At 35.9% G+C, this 12,350-nt stretch overlaps 1 protein-coding gene across 4 annotated transcripts; it reads left to right on the top strand.

The window, feature by feature from the left end:
• The first annotated feature begins 8,900 nt into the window (after window positions 1-8,900).
• On the top strand, window positions 8,901-12,071 carry LOC112711509 (uric acid degradation bifunctional protein TTL). Of its 4 annotated transcripts, none has more exons than XR_003157510.3 (5): window positions 8,901-9,220; window positions 9,358-9,459; window positions 10,719-10,810; window positions 10,908-11,080; window positions 11,576-12,071. XR_003157510.3 is itself a non-coding variant. In XM_025764184.3 (4 exons), the coding sequence occupies exons 1-4, from the start codon at window positions 9,062-9,064 to the stop codon at window positions 11,580-11,582; spliced, it is 360 nt and encodes a 119-aa protein (XP_025619969.1). In that variant the 5' UTR covers window positions 8,901-9,061; the 3' UTR covers window positions 11,583-12,071. The 4 variants fall into 4 exon arrangements, 2 of the variants coding, with proteins under 2 accessions (XP_025619969.1, XP_025619968.1); XR_011866025.1 differs by having other exon boundaries at window positions 11,205-12,071; XM_025764184.3 differs by lacking the exon at window positions 10,908-11,080.
• The last annotated feature ends 279 nt before the right edge of the window (window positions 12,072-12,350 follow it).

The raw sequence follows: 12,350 nt of genomic DNA, 5'->3' as shown, positions 1-12,350 counted from the left end.
GTGGGACCACAATAGGGATCAAAGTTAGTTCCTTCTAATGGAGAAGAGAGAGATTCATTGAGTTCCTATTTATTGGTTATGACGCAAAATCTGATGTGGAGTCACTTTTTATGACAAGTGGGCTATAAATAGGGACTGAGATGAGTTCCCTACTGGAGATGGTCTAAGGAAGCCGTATAACTATGTTTTCTACCAAAAACTCTATATTATTATTTGGGTTTGGGATGGAACTTATATGCACGTGTGACCATGATAGGCAAGTAAAAGTAAAATTGATGAGAATATAGTTATTTTTGTTTTAAAAAAAATTAAATATATTTAAATACACTTAAATATATATAATTATCTATAGATATATGTAGTTTAATTTTATCTTTGATTGATACTATTGAATTTTGTTAAAATATAATATATTTTGTTAAGAGCAATGTTAGGGGGCAGTAACATTTGTGATTGGTAGCCATCAACTAATCATCAATGATGATTTGATGGTGTGAGATTGGTGTGAAATTTCATCTCATGATTCATCTTTCTCTGCTGGTTACATGCTGGCCCGTAGACTTTTTCTTTTGTTAATATTAAAAACTATTTAAACTTTTTTATATAATTATGAGTTTAATTATGAGTTTCCTTATATCACTTAGGACTAAACTCCTAATAATGTGGATGACCTAATGTGATCCATCACGCCTCGGATTCCTCATCACAGGTTCATAATTAAAAACGGCGGAACCAACTAGGGAGGAAATTAACTTTAATTAATTAATTAAAAAATAGATTTATTATAAAAAAATCAATCCTTCACTTAAATAGAGGATACTCTCGTGTAAGATTATTATTAAATTTCTTTTAAATTTTTTTTTTCATTTGATAAAATTGTAATTTTATCGTTATCTTTGTTATGGTATATGTCTACTATCGTATTTGCATCTTTTATAATAAAAAAAAATTAATATGCCAATTTCAATGCATAATATCCCTTATTTTAAACACTAACGGATCAATTAACTCAAAATCATCTTAGTGATTAGTAACAAGGTTAAACACTTCTATATAATCCGTCTCACAAATAACATCTCATTGATTCACATCACAGATCAAGAGATATTCTCTCCAAATAGCAAACAACTCCCCTTAAAAAATACTATTATTCTCAATCATTTCCGAACTTTCTTTGTCAACTCCCATTACAATCTCTAATAATAATGTAAAAAGTAATAAAGTGAAGTAGTGAAAAAACCCTAAGTCTTCACCCCCTCACTCTACGCCTCACTCAACTCTCATCTTTGCGTCGTCTACTCTACTGAAGCACAATGGAGCTCCTGCTGGAAGAAGAAGCACTGGCATAGCCTCCGATGAATCGTCTGCCTCATTGTCGTCACCTCTGCTATCATCGTTTCCTCCGCCGCTGTGTCATGTGCGGCGACGTCGTGGTCTTCGACCCGTCGTGTGTGCTGTCGTCGTGTCGTGTGGTCGTCATTGTGGTGGTCTTCGTGGTGGTGGTTGTCGTCATTGTTTGTGGTCATCGTTTTGTCAGCTCCGCTCCTCTGCGTTCTGCACGTCGTGCTCTGCCTCTACTAGTCTGGTTCGACCGTGCTTCCTATGTTGCCGATCTGGTCCAATTGCTTCCTGCTGAAGATAAGTGCAGTTTATTTGAGTATTGTTAACTATATTATTAGTTGATAATCTGCTAATGTTAGCTGAAATATTGTTGCCTATATTGTTAGTTGATTCTGCTGATGTTGTTATGGTTAAAAATATTGGTGTGTAATATGGTTGATAATCTTATTTTTGTATATTTGGAGATTTGATATTGATTCTAATTTTTGTTTTTGTGTTCTATTATTTTGATTATATTTTTTGTTTTTTTTTTAGTGATTTTGATTCAGCTTTTTTCTTATATTTTTATGTTTGTGAATTGAGTGTCTTAGGTAACTATATTATCCTTATTAACATATAAATATTGATCAAATTTTGTTATTAATTTTGTGTTTTTTATATTGCATTGAATTAGGATAGTTTATGCTCCTCTGCTCGTCATGCATCGTCCTCTACCTCTACTGGTCTGATTCAGCCGTGTTTTCTTTGCTGTTGGTCTGGTTTGGTCCAATTGCTTCTCTACTGAAGGTAAGTGTAGTTTATTTGAGTATTGTTAACTATATTGTTAGTTGATAATCTGCTGATGTTAGCTGAAATATTATTGCCTATATTGTTAGTTGATTCTACTGATGTTGTTGTGGTTGATAATCATAGTGATTGTGCTAGCATACAAAGCATGAATAAATTATTCTATTTATTAGAGATACCAAATCGTTATTACAAAATCTATTTCAATTTTGTATATCATAAAATACAAAATAAAAAACCTTATCAAGTATCATATGCATTCCTAATATTTATTCCTGTTTCTTTTTTTCAAGGCCATTTTTCTTTCCCTTTTATTTTTTAGCTTTGGAACCAACAATTCTTTCTTTCAGGAATTTTTTAGAAAGCACAAAATTTTGCAATGAGTAATCAACCTTCCCAATAAGCTTCGTATGCTACATATTGGGTTGATTGGAAGTAACTTTGTTTATGAATCCTTTTTAAGTTATTTTTTGACTCTCTATATAGTTTTGCTTGCAATAAATTAACTAATTTAAATATTTTATTACTCCTCCCATTACATAATTGTGATAACTGGAACTGGTTCTTCTGACACAGAGGCATGCTTTTTTGCTAAGTTTTCTAGTTGGTGGACAAAATTATGATCCATATTCTTTGTACTTGTATGAAATTTAATAATTGGCTCTATTTGAAGTCACAAATTCGTTCAACTAACCAGCAAGTGTATTGGGTCGTCCAAGTAATAAACCTTACGTGAGTAAGGGTCGATTCCACAGAGATTGTTGGTATGAAGCAAGCTATGGTCATCTTGTAAATCCCAGTTAAGTGGACTCATAAAGTCAAATGTGATTAGATTGGATAAATAAAGATAAATAAAATAAAAAGGAATAGAAATACTTATGTAAATCAATAGTGGGAATTTCAGATAGGCGTGTGGAGATGCTAGAATCCTTTCGAATCTCTACTTTCTTATTGCTTTCATCCAATCCTTCTTACTCCTTTCCATGGCAAGCTGTATGTAGGGTATCACCATCATCAATGGCTACTTTTAATCCTCTCGGGAAAATGGTCCTATCCGCTGTCACTGCACGACTAATCGTCTGGAGGCATCACCCTTGTTGATAGCTACATCTCATCCTCTCTGTGAAAATGGTCCAAATGCTCTGTCACAGCACGGCTAATCATCTGTCGGTTCTCAATCAGGTTGGAGTAGAATCCATTGATTCTTTTGCGTTTGTCATCACGCCCAGCCTTCAGGAGTTTGAAGTTCGTCACAGTCATTCAATACCGGAATCCTACTCGGAATACCACAGACAAGGTTAGACTTTTCGGATTCCCGGGATCCTACACGGAATACCACAGACAAGGTTAGACTTTTCGGATCCCCATGAATGCCGCCATCTATCTAGCTTATACCATGAAGATTCTGTTGGGGAATCTAAGAGATATGCGCCCGGCCTAGAGTAGAACGGAAGTGGTTGTCAGTCACACGCGCTCATAAGTGAGAATGATGATGAGTGTCACGGATCATCACATTCATCAAAGTGATGTGCAACGTATATCTTGGAATAAGAATAAAAGAGATTTGAATAGAAAGTAATAGTAATTGTATTGAAACTTGAGGTACAGCAGAGCTCCACACCCTTAATCTATGGTGTGCAGAAACTCCACCGTTGAAAATACATAAGTGAAAGGTTCAGGCATGGCCGAATGGCCAACCCCCATGGTCTAAGGACTATGCGCCCCCAGATGTTCCTCAGATCTAAAGTGATCAAAAGTGTCTAATACAATAGTTAAATGTCCTATATATACTACACTAGCTACTAGGGTTTACATGAGTAAGTAATTGATGCATAAATTCACTTCTGGGGCCCACTTGGTGTATGTTTGGGCTGAGCTTGATCTATCCACGAGCTGAGACTTCTCTTGGAGTTGAACACCAAGTTATAACGTGTTTTGGGCGTTCAACTCCGGGTTGTGACGTGTTTTTGACGTTTAACTCCAGACAGCAGCATGTACTTGGCGTTGAGCGCCACTTTACGTCGTCAATTCCCGAATAAAGTATGGACTATTATATATTGTTGGAAAGCTCTGGATGTCTACTTTCCAACGCCGTTAAGAGTGCACCATTTAGAGTTCTGTAGCTCCAGAAAATCTATTTCGAGTGCAGGAAGGTCAGATTCCAACAGCATCAGCAGTCCTTTTGTCAGCCTTTTTCAGAGTTTTGCTCAAGTCCCTCAATTTCAGCCAGAAATTACTTGAAATCACAGAAAAACACACAAACTCATAGTAAAGTCCAGAAATGTGAATTTAACATAAAAACTAATGAAAACATCCCTAAAAGTAGCTTGAACTTACTAAAAACTACCTAAAAACAATGCCAAAAAGCGTATAAATTATCCGCTCATCACTAGTTATATGACTTTATTAATTATTTATTCATTTGTTTGTATGACTTCATTAAAGCTTATATAGATAAGAGTTGGATTTCAAAGCCAAGAGGTAGTGCAGAATATAGGGCTAGTTTAAACAGATTTTTAGACTTTGCATTTGCTAATGCATCGTCCGATGAAATGATACATTGTCCATGTCCTTCGTGTGGGTTTTATCTTTTCCAAACTAGAGAGGATGCCTATGATCATCTGCTAATAAAATCTTTTTTCCCTAATTATACATTTTGGTTACATCACGGTGAGAGACGCATAGTAGAGAGCTCTAGCGATAGATAAGAAGTAGAACCCTGTAGAAACCTCAGAGATCCAATGCGTGACATGGTCCACGAGGCATTCAACTTTTCAGGACTATTCGGCAATGAAGAAGACTCAAGCAATGAACATTCTAGAGGGGGTGCAGAAGAGTTGCCATATCTATGCAGCAAACTTAATTGCGAGACTCGTAATCTTCACAACCTGCTCGAAGATGGAGAGTAGGAATTGTATCCAGAATGCTTAAAATTATTGAAGTTGTCTTTCTTACTGAGGCTATACCATATAAAGTGCATGTGTGAAGTGAGCGACAAGGCCTTCGGGAATAATACTAGAGCTAATGGGGGATGCCTTTGAGGATGGAAAGATTCCGACTTCTTTGCACGATGCCTAGAGGATCATAAGAGAGTTTGGTATTCCATACAAGAAGATAGTTGCATGTCTGAATGATTGCATGCTATACCAGGGCGGTGACCAAGAATTGCTTAAGTGCAAGCGATGTGGGATATAGAGATGGAAGCAAAAGACTAAGAAGAATTCCATTATAAGGATCAACGTGGTTGTTAAGAAGAATGAAAAACCGCAAGCAGTGAAGATTCTTCGTTACTTTTCCCTTGTTCCACAACTGAAGCGGTTGTTCATGTCCAATAATATATCTGTTGACATGTTTTGGCATAAGAAAGGTCCTAACTCTAACAGTTTTTCGAGGCATCCAAGGGACGGTAAGGCATGGAAGGCATTTGATAGAATATATATTGACTTCAGTAATGATCCGCACAGTGTTCTCTTAGTTTTAGCAAGCGATGGCTTTAATCCTTTTGGAAATTGCAGCTCAAAGTACTCTATTTGGCCCGTGATTCTTATCTCGTACAACTTACCTCTCTAGGATTGCATGAAATCCAACTCTTTTATGCTCTCTATGATTGTTCCCAGTCCTAAAATGCTTGGAAATGATATAGATATCTACCTATAACCCTTGATAGATGAGTTGAACTAACTGTGGGGTGATGTTCAGACGTACGATGCTAACGAGAAAAAAACATTCAAGATGTATGCTGCGTTGATGTGGACAATCAGTGATTTTTCAGGATTGGGCAACTTATCTAGGTGGAATACGATGGTGGGAGAACTTGTCCTACGTGCAACTTGGATTCTAAGACTAACCGACTCACCTGCAATCAGAAATGGTGTTTCATATGTCATCCGCACTTTCTGGGTCATGACCACAGATTTAGGCAGGACTAGGTTAGATTTGATGGTATGATAGAGGATAGAAGTCCCCCTGTCAAATTGTCTGGTGGAGATATTTTGAGACAGTTAGAGAATGTGCATGCTAAGCTTAGCAAGATGCAAATGGTTGCTGGAAAAAAAGCATGCAGACAACAAGCTGTAGTGCAAGATGAGTCTCCTTGAAAAAAGATGAGTATATCCTTTGAACTCCCATACTAGGAGAATAATTTATTGCGTCACAACCTTGACGCAAATACAGAAGAATGTGTGCGATAACATAGTTTACACCATAATGAATGAGAGTGGTAAATCTAAGGACCACCTTAAAGCTCAAAAAGACCTCCAGCTGATAGGAATAAAGCATGATCTCTGGCCACGGGAAGATGGAAAGTATCCACTGCAGTCTTTTCCATGTCTCCTTCATAAAAGGATGTCTTTCTCGAGCAATATTTCTTGCTGTGTTGACTTACAACAGCGAAAGTTATCGGGCTTGAAAAGTTATAGCTGTAACATTCTAATGGAACATCTACTGCCAATTACATCAGGGAATGTATTGCTTGCCCCAATGTCTATTTTCTTGGTAGATTTTTCATTATTTTTCGATAATTATGCTGTAAATCCATAGACTCTCAACAACTTCCTCTCCTTTAGGATCATGTGGTGCATACTCTTTGTCGCATGGAAATTATTTTTTCACTATGTTTCTTCACGGTCATGGTACACTTAATTGTGCGTCGGTCGAAGAGGCACGCCTTGGTGGTCCAGTGCATTATCAGTGGATATACCCAATTAAAATGTAATTATGCAACAAATTTTTCATTGCTATTATTCCGATAGCCTTAACATAATAAGACACATTTATTGCTCATAAACGTACCTATGTCATCTCAAGCAGTAGTGCGTAATAGGACACAACCAGAAGGCTGAATTGCAGAGGACTACTTATCCGATGAGATTCTCACATTCTGTTCAAGATACTTGGATAATATTGAGAGTAGGATCAATCGACCAATACGTGTTGATGATCGACCGAGTGAAGTTGTGAGTAATGAAATGGCAACCATGTTTCCATTAATTGGCACGGCGGTAGGGACTGCGGCATTTATTAATCTTACACCAACCGTCAGACTTCAAGTACATTGTCATGTATTGGTCAATTGTATGGCTGTAGAGAATATCTTGAAGTAAGTGCAGTTGATTTTGTGGTCTAGGATGTGCGTAAATGCATTTTTTTGATAGTTTGACATTAAATATGTGTGATATAACCATTGATTTTAGGCCCACCACAAAGAGAAAGTTGTAAAGTAAAACAAGATCCCAATCTCACATTGACAGGGTTCTCCATAGAGAATTTTCCAAGTTGTTTAAGCATGAGGTGAATTTTTTATATGCCTAATCAGTTTGATTATTGGGTAGTGTTCCGAGGGTTACCTGAAACTGTAGGTCGATCTCGGACGAGATCTTCTGTATAGGTCGGAGCTATTGTGTCTGACTTGATGATGGTGGCCGGGGTCGCCGTGTCCTACTTGTTAGACTTGGTGGTGGTGCTGATCCTTCGTCACCGGAGGGTGGTGGTACATGTAAGGGACTCTGATGCTTAAGTTAGAAAGGGTATTAAGCAGGTTTTTAGTAGAATCGGAGTATAAGTTATACCTGGGTGCTCCAGTGTATTTATAATGGTGTGGAGTGACCTTTCTAGAGATAAAATAGTTATCTTATCTTATCTTTTGGAGGAAACCGCCCTTATCTCTCTAGGCTTTGGGCTGTCTTTAGATTTGAGTCGTGTTCCTCTATTTGGGCCTCCTTGGGCCTCTGTAGCGATTTGACCGACCTCTTTTATGAAGAGGTCGGATAATCCTGGTCTGAACAGGTCAGTCGACTTGTCTTCAGTTAGCTCGGGTCGCACAGCTCGACCCAGTGTATGAACAGGTAGTATCTCGCTTTCTGTATCCCAACTGAGGAAACGTGTAATTGTTCCCTATCAGATACTATTGGGAAGCACAAGGCACTCAAGAGAATTGTAGTGGCTTGCATGTGGTCCCAATATCTAGGCTAGACGCTTTAAGGCATACAACATCAACAGATTATATTTAGAACCCTCTCAAGAGAGGATGGGATGGAAATCTAGAATAGTGGGATTTGTGTCACTTATGATACTAGGAGTTATGCAAGCAATCGTGATAGTAATATTGTTGTTGGTGGCATCTCGTATCATAGAAGATTAGAAGAGATTATTGAGCTGAATTACAGTGGTCAATTTACTATAGTCTTGTTGAGGTGTCTCTGGCAGACACCATATCTGGTAACGGTATAAAGCAAGACGTTTTGGGCCACATCTGTGTTAACTTCAATAATCCAATTCACACTGGTGATTGTAAAGATGACAAGCCGTACATTCTTATATCTGAGGCTCACCTTGTATACTATGTGAAAGATGAAGTTGATAAGGAATGGAGTGTAGTAGTCCATGTGAAGTCAAGAGATTTGTTTGACATGGGTGAAGACAATAAATACTGTGAGGTCAAACTTTCTCTCGAAGCAAGTTTGATTGGATTATCTGAGTGTGAGGTCGAAGGTTTGGCGTTGACAAGGGACGGGGATTTAGAAGAATCCACCACTGATGCCATCGATACTTGCAAAGAGATTGTATATTTGTAAATGTATTTATTCTCCAATATAAGATATGTACACTATTACTCTATGTATAGTCTAGTTGAGTGACAAATATTTGCAATTTTACATTTTAACAACTAGAACCAGGTAGAAGTTAGAAAATGCAAAGACTTGAATATTATTACTCATAAGTGACATGTAATTCACCTGAAAAGTGATATTAATAATCTATTATAACTTAGAGTTGTTTAATTTGTCTTTTTTAACCTACTGCAGCTGGAGATATATATTGATTAACATGTATACTTAAAGTTATTTTGCTCACTTTTTTATGGTGGAACTTATTCGGGAAATTGAAAGAGAGAGACTTCTTTCTTTGCAACACTAGCATCTTATTTTCCAGGGCGATGGAGCAAGCAGCTCTGTTCTCTTCGTTGGAGCACGCCACATTATTTACAAGAGACTTATGGTTCAACAAGTTACCTATTAACTCATGCCTAGATGCATTCGCTGTACACATGCACATAGGTGAAGTTGTTAATAAAGCGTCTGGATCAATTTTGAAGGTATGTTCTCATATGATTGATAGCAAAAAGGTTCTTTTACTTTTTGAAAGGCAACAATAATATTAATGGTTTTATTATCTTGTAAACAAAAGACATGGCTAAAGTGCTTATATCTATTGAGTTTCTCAACATTGTAGGAATTGGCTCAATTCAAACCAAAGTACCACAAGAAGTTTGGCTTTGGATTCATAACAAGTACAGACAAGAGACTATTGTACCAAATACCAGAGGAGGTGAAGGTAAAATTTGGATTTATGCACCAAGTATATGATTTATCAAGAACAAAATATTTTGATTTATTATAGAGCATTGGATTAGAAGTTAGCATTAGTACATTTAGGTTGTCATATAACATCATAGGTTTCACTTTGCAATGCATATTTAATTCATTGATTTGCTACATCTAGTTCCAAAAGTTCTGGAACTCATTCCTTGTTACTATATTCTTTCAAAAAAATTAACATCTCAGCACAGAAAAAAAAAATGGATCAATGCATAATCCTTGCTTCAAGCCAAAAAAGAGGCTCTTGCATTGCGCAAGAGAGTTGTATCCGTCTAGTTAATAGCTTAAACTTTTAAAAAGGAGATAGTTTTGATACCATGATAAATTATTTTGGAGTGAATAAGATTAGATATATGAAATCTCTTTTCAATTATTAGTTGCATAGTAATTAAACTCTAATTTTATTATGTAAATTTTATTTGTATATCATCCTTGGATGCCCTTGAAGATGTGTGAAGTCAAGAATACATTAAGAAAAAGAAAAAAAGAACTGCAAAAAATTTTTTAAGTGCTTTTATCAATTGAATAAAATACCATTAAGAACCTACATAGCTTTCTCCGGTGAGAAACAGCTCTTTGAATCTGCATGATGAGAACTTCTCATACCATTTCAGCATGAATAAATTCATATTATTGGCTGCAAAATAAAAAAATGTGTATAATAAAAAACTAAACTGTTTAAAAAGTTCATTGAGATCAAGTACTTTCAAATTGTTAATCTCATACATTTTTTTTTATCTTTTTCTACCTTGTTATCGACTATCATAAGTACAAACACTCTATTGAGAAGCTAACACTAACATTCACACTCGATAAAACTCATCCACCACATGTGTCTCTCATGTTTAAAACATTTTTAGAAATGCTACAACATATATGACAGTTCTAATTTTTAAATTAAAACTTTATTTTCACAAGAGTATTCAGAACGTTAGAGCAATATAATTTTTAAGTGTGTAGTATTTTTATTTGTTTAAGTTAACTTGAAATCCTATATGGACCTTGCTGTCTCATTTTTTTCGTTGATTTTGTATTTTTTTAATGGCTCAGCTATTCCTTACTTTTCATTTCACACTTTATACTCTAATTAGTTACCATGATTTCCATTGCTACAAAACTTGTAATGTTGTTGATGTTGAATGGAAAGTGTCTTTGATCACTTCTAGTTTTCAACTATTACACTACTTTGATGTGCACTTTTTTTACATTGTGCAGGCACACTATGAGAATACTCTTATTGTTGAACTTGATATTGTCTCGGGAGAAATTCATTCTTATAGAAAGAAAACGTGCCCGACTCTAGGAACGTAAGCCAAACAAGACTTCTATAATGTTGACCTTAACCATGTTTTTTTGTATAAGTTGCAATGAATTGGAATTGTTTGGCTATCATGTAACTTTTAGGTCTATATCGGGACAAGATTTAAGAGACAACAGAAAAAATAGGAGAGATAGTTTAAGCTTTAATGCAGGAAGAAGACGTTGGGCCCGACGATAGTTCTGATGAGGTTGCTTCGACTGGACATAATGCTTACATGCTAACGTATGACCTCAATAAAACATCAGAAGAGAATGAGGTCGTTTGATTCATGATAGTTTGATATTTTGACTTGGTGTTTAAAGACTTTGTTTTGGGTTGTAATTTGATCTTGTTGGATACTTTTGAGTTTTGACAGACCTTCATTGATGGTATTTATTCAGGTCAAATGGCATCAGTCACTCCTAATATGCCACTAACCAAGTCCAATTAGAGTTTAGGAAAGTGTTTCACGTTTATCTATATATTTTGGTACATGAGGTGGTTGTTGGAGACCTAACATTCTCTTATTAGGGTATGCATGGAGTTTTTTTTATGGCTACATGATGAGTCCATATTTGATGAGATATTTTGGTTTAATTTGGATAGATTTCATCATATAAACTCACACTTAATCACTAAAATAGCATACTTTTGTGTTTGATCCCTAAATTGAATCTAAATATGAAAACATACATTTTTGTGCTTAAATTAATGATTTTAATTCCACTTTTATGCCATTAAATGCCATGACATGTTTGTTGAGTGATTTCAGACTCTAGAGGCAAGATTGGCTAGGAAAAAGTGGAAGGAAGCATGTACAAAGGGAGAACACATGAAGAAAACAAGGAGGAAGCACACATTGGAGTGTGTGTGGGCACAATCCTATGTGCGTACGCACAAGAAAGAATTCAATATGTGTGCGTGCGCATAACCTTCTGTGCGTACGCACAGGTCCCTGCACGTGGATTCATTAATAAAACACGTTATCTGCAATTTTTGGGGGCTTTTGGCCCAATTTTGGAAGGCTTGATGCTTAATGGGAGTGCTATATGAAGGGAATATCAACACATATGAAAGGGAGCTCACTTAGATAGTTTTAGAACATAATTTAGGAGTAGGAGTAGTGTAGTTAGAATGCTCTCTTAGAGTTTTATTTCATTTTCCATTTCTATAGTAGAATTTTATAGTTTCAAATTTTCATCTTGGGTTGATCAACTCTTTTGTAAGTACTCTTTAATTTTTCTTTAATTACATCATATTTACTCTAATTTCCTTTTGGTTCAAGTTACTTGTTAATATTTGCAATTTAAGTTCTTGAAGTTTTGATTGATGAATTTAATGTTTTATGCTTTATATATGCTTGTTTGACTGTCTATTGTTGATATTGTGAATAGTTGGTTATAATTTTCTATTTTTCTTTGCAAATTCCTATGTTTTGGTCTTATGCCTACCAAGTGTTTGTGAAAATGCCACTTGGTAATTTTGAGTAGCTTTTCATATCTTGGCTTGAGAAATGAGTTCCTAGGATACTAGAGTCATAATGTCCG

The sequence above is a fragment of the Arachis hypogaea genome, chromosome 9 (assembly GCF_003086295.3).
Source record: "Arachis hypogaea cultivar Tifrunner chromosome 9, arahy.Tifrunner.gnm2.J5K5, whole genome shotgun sequence".
Taxonomy (NCBI): Eukaryota; Viridiplantae; Streptophyta; class Magnoliopsida; order Fabales; family Fabaceae; genus Arachis; species Arachis hypogaea.
Note: the sequence above shows the minus strand (reverse complement) of the source record. Positions and strands in the feature narration are given on the sequence as shown.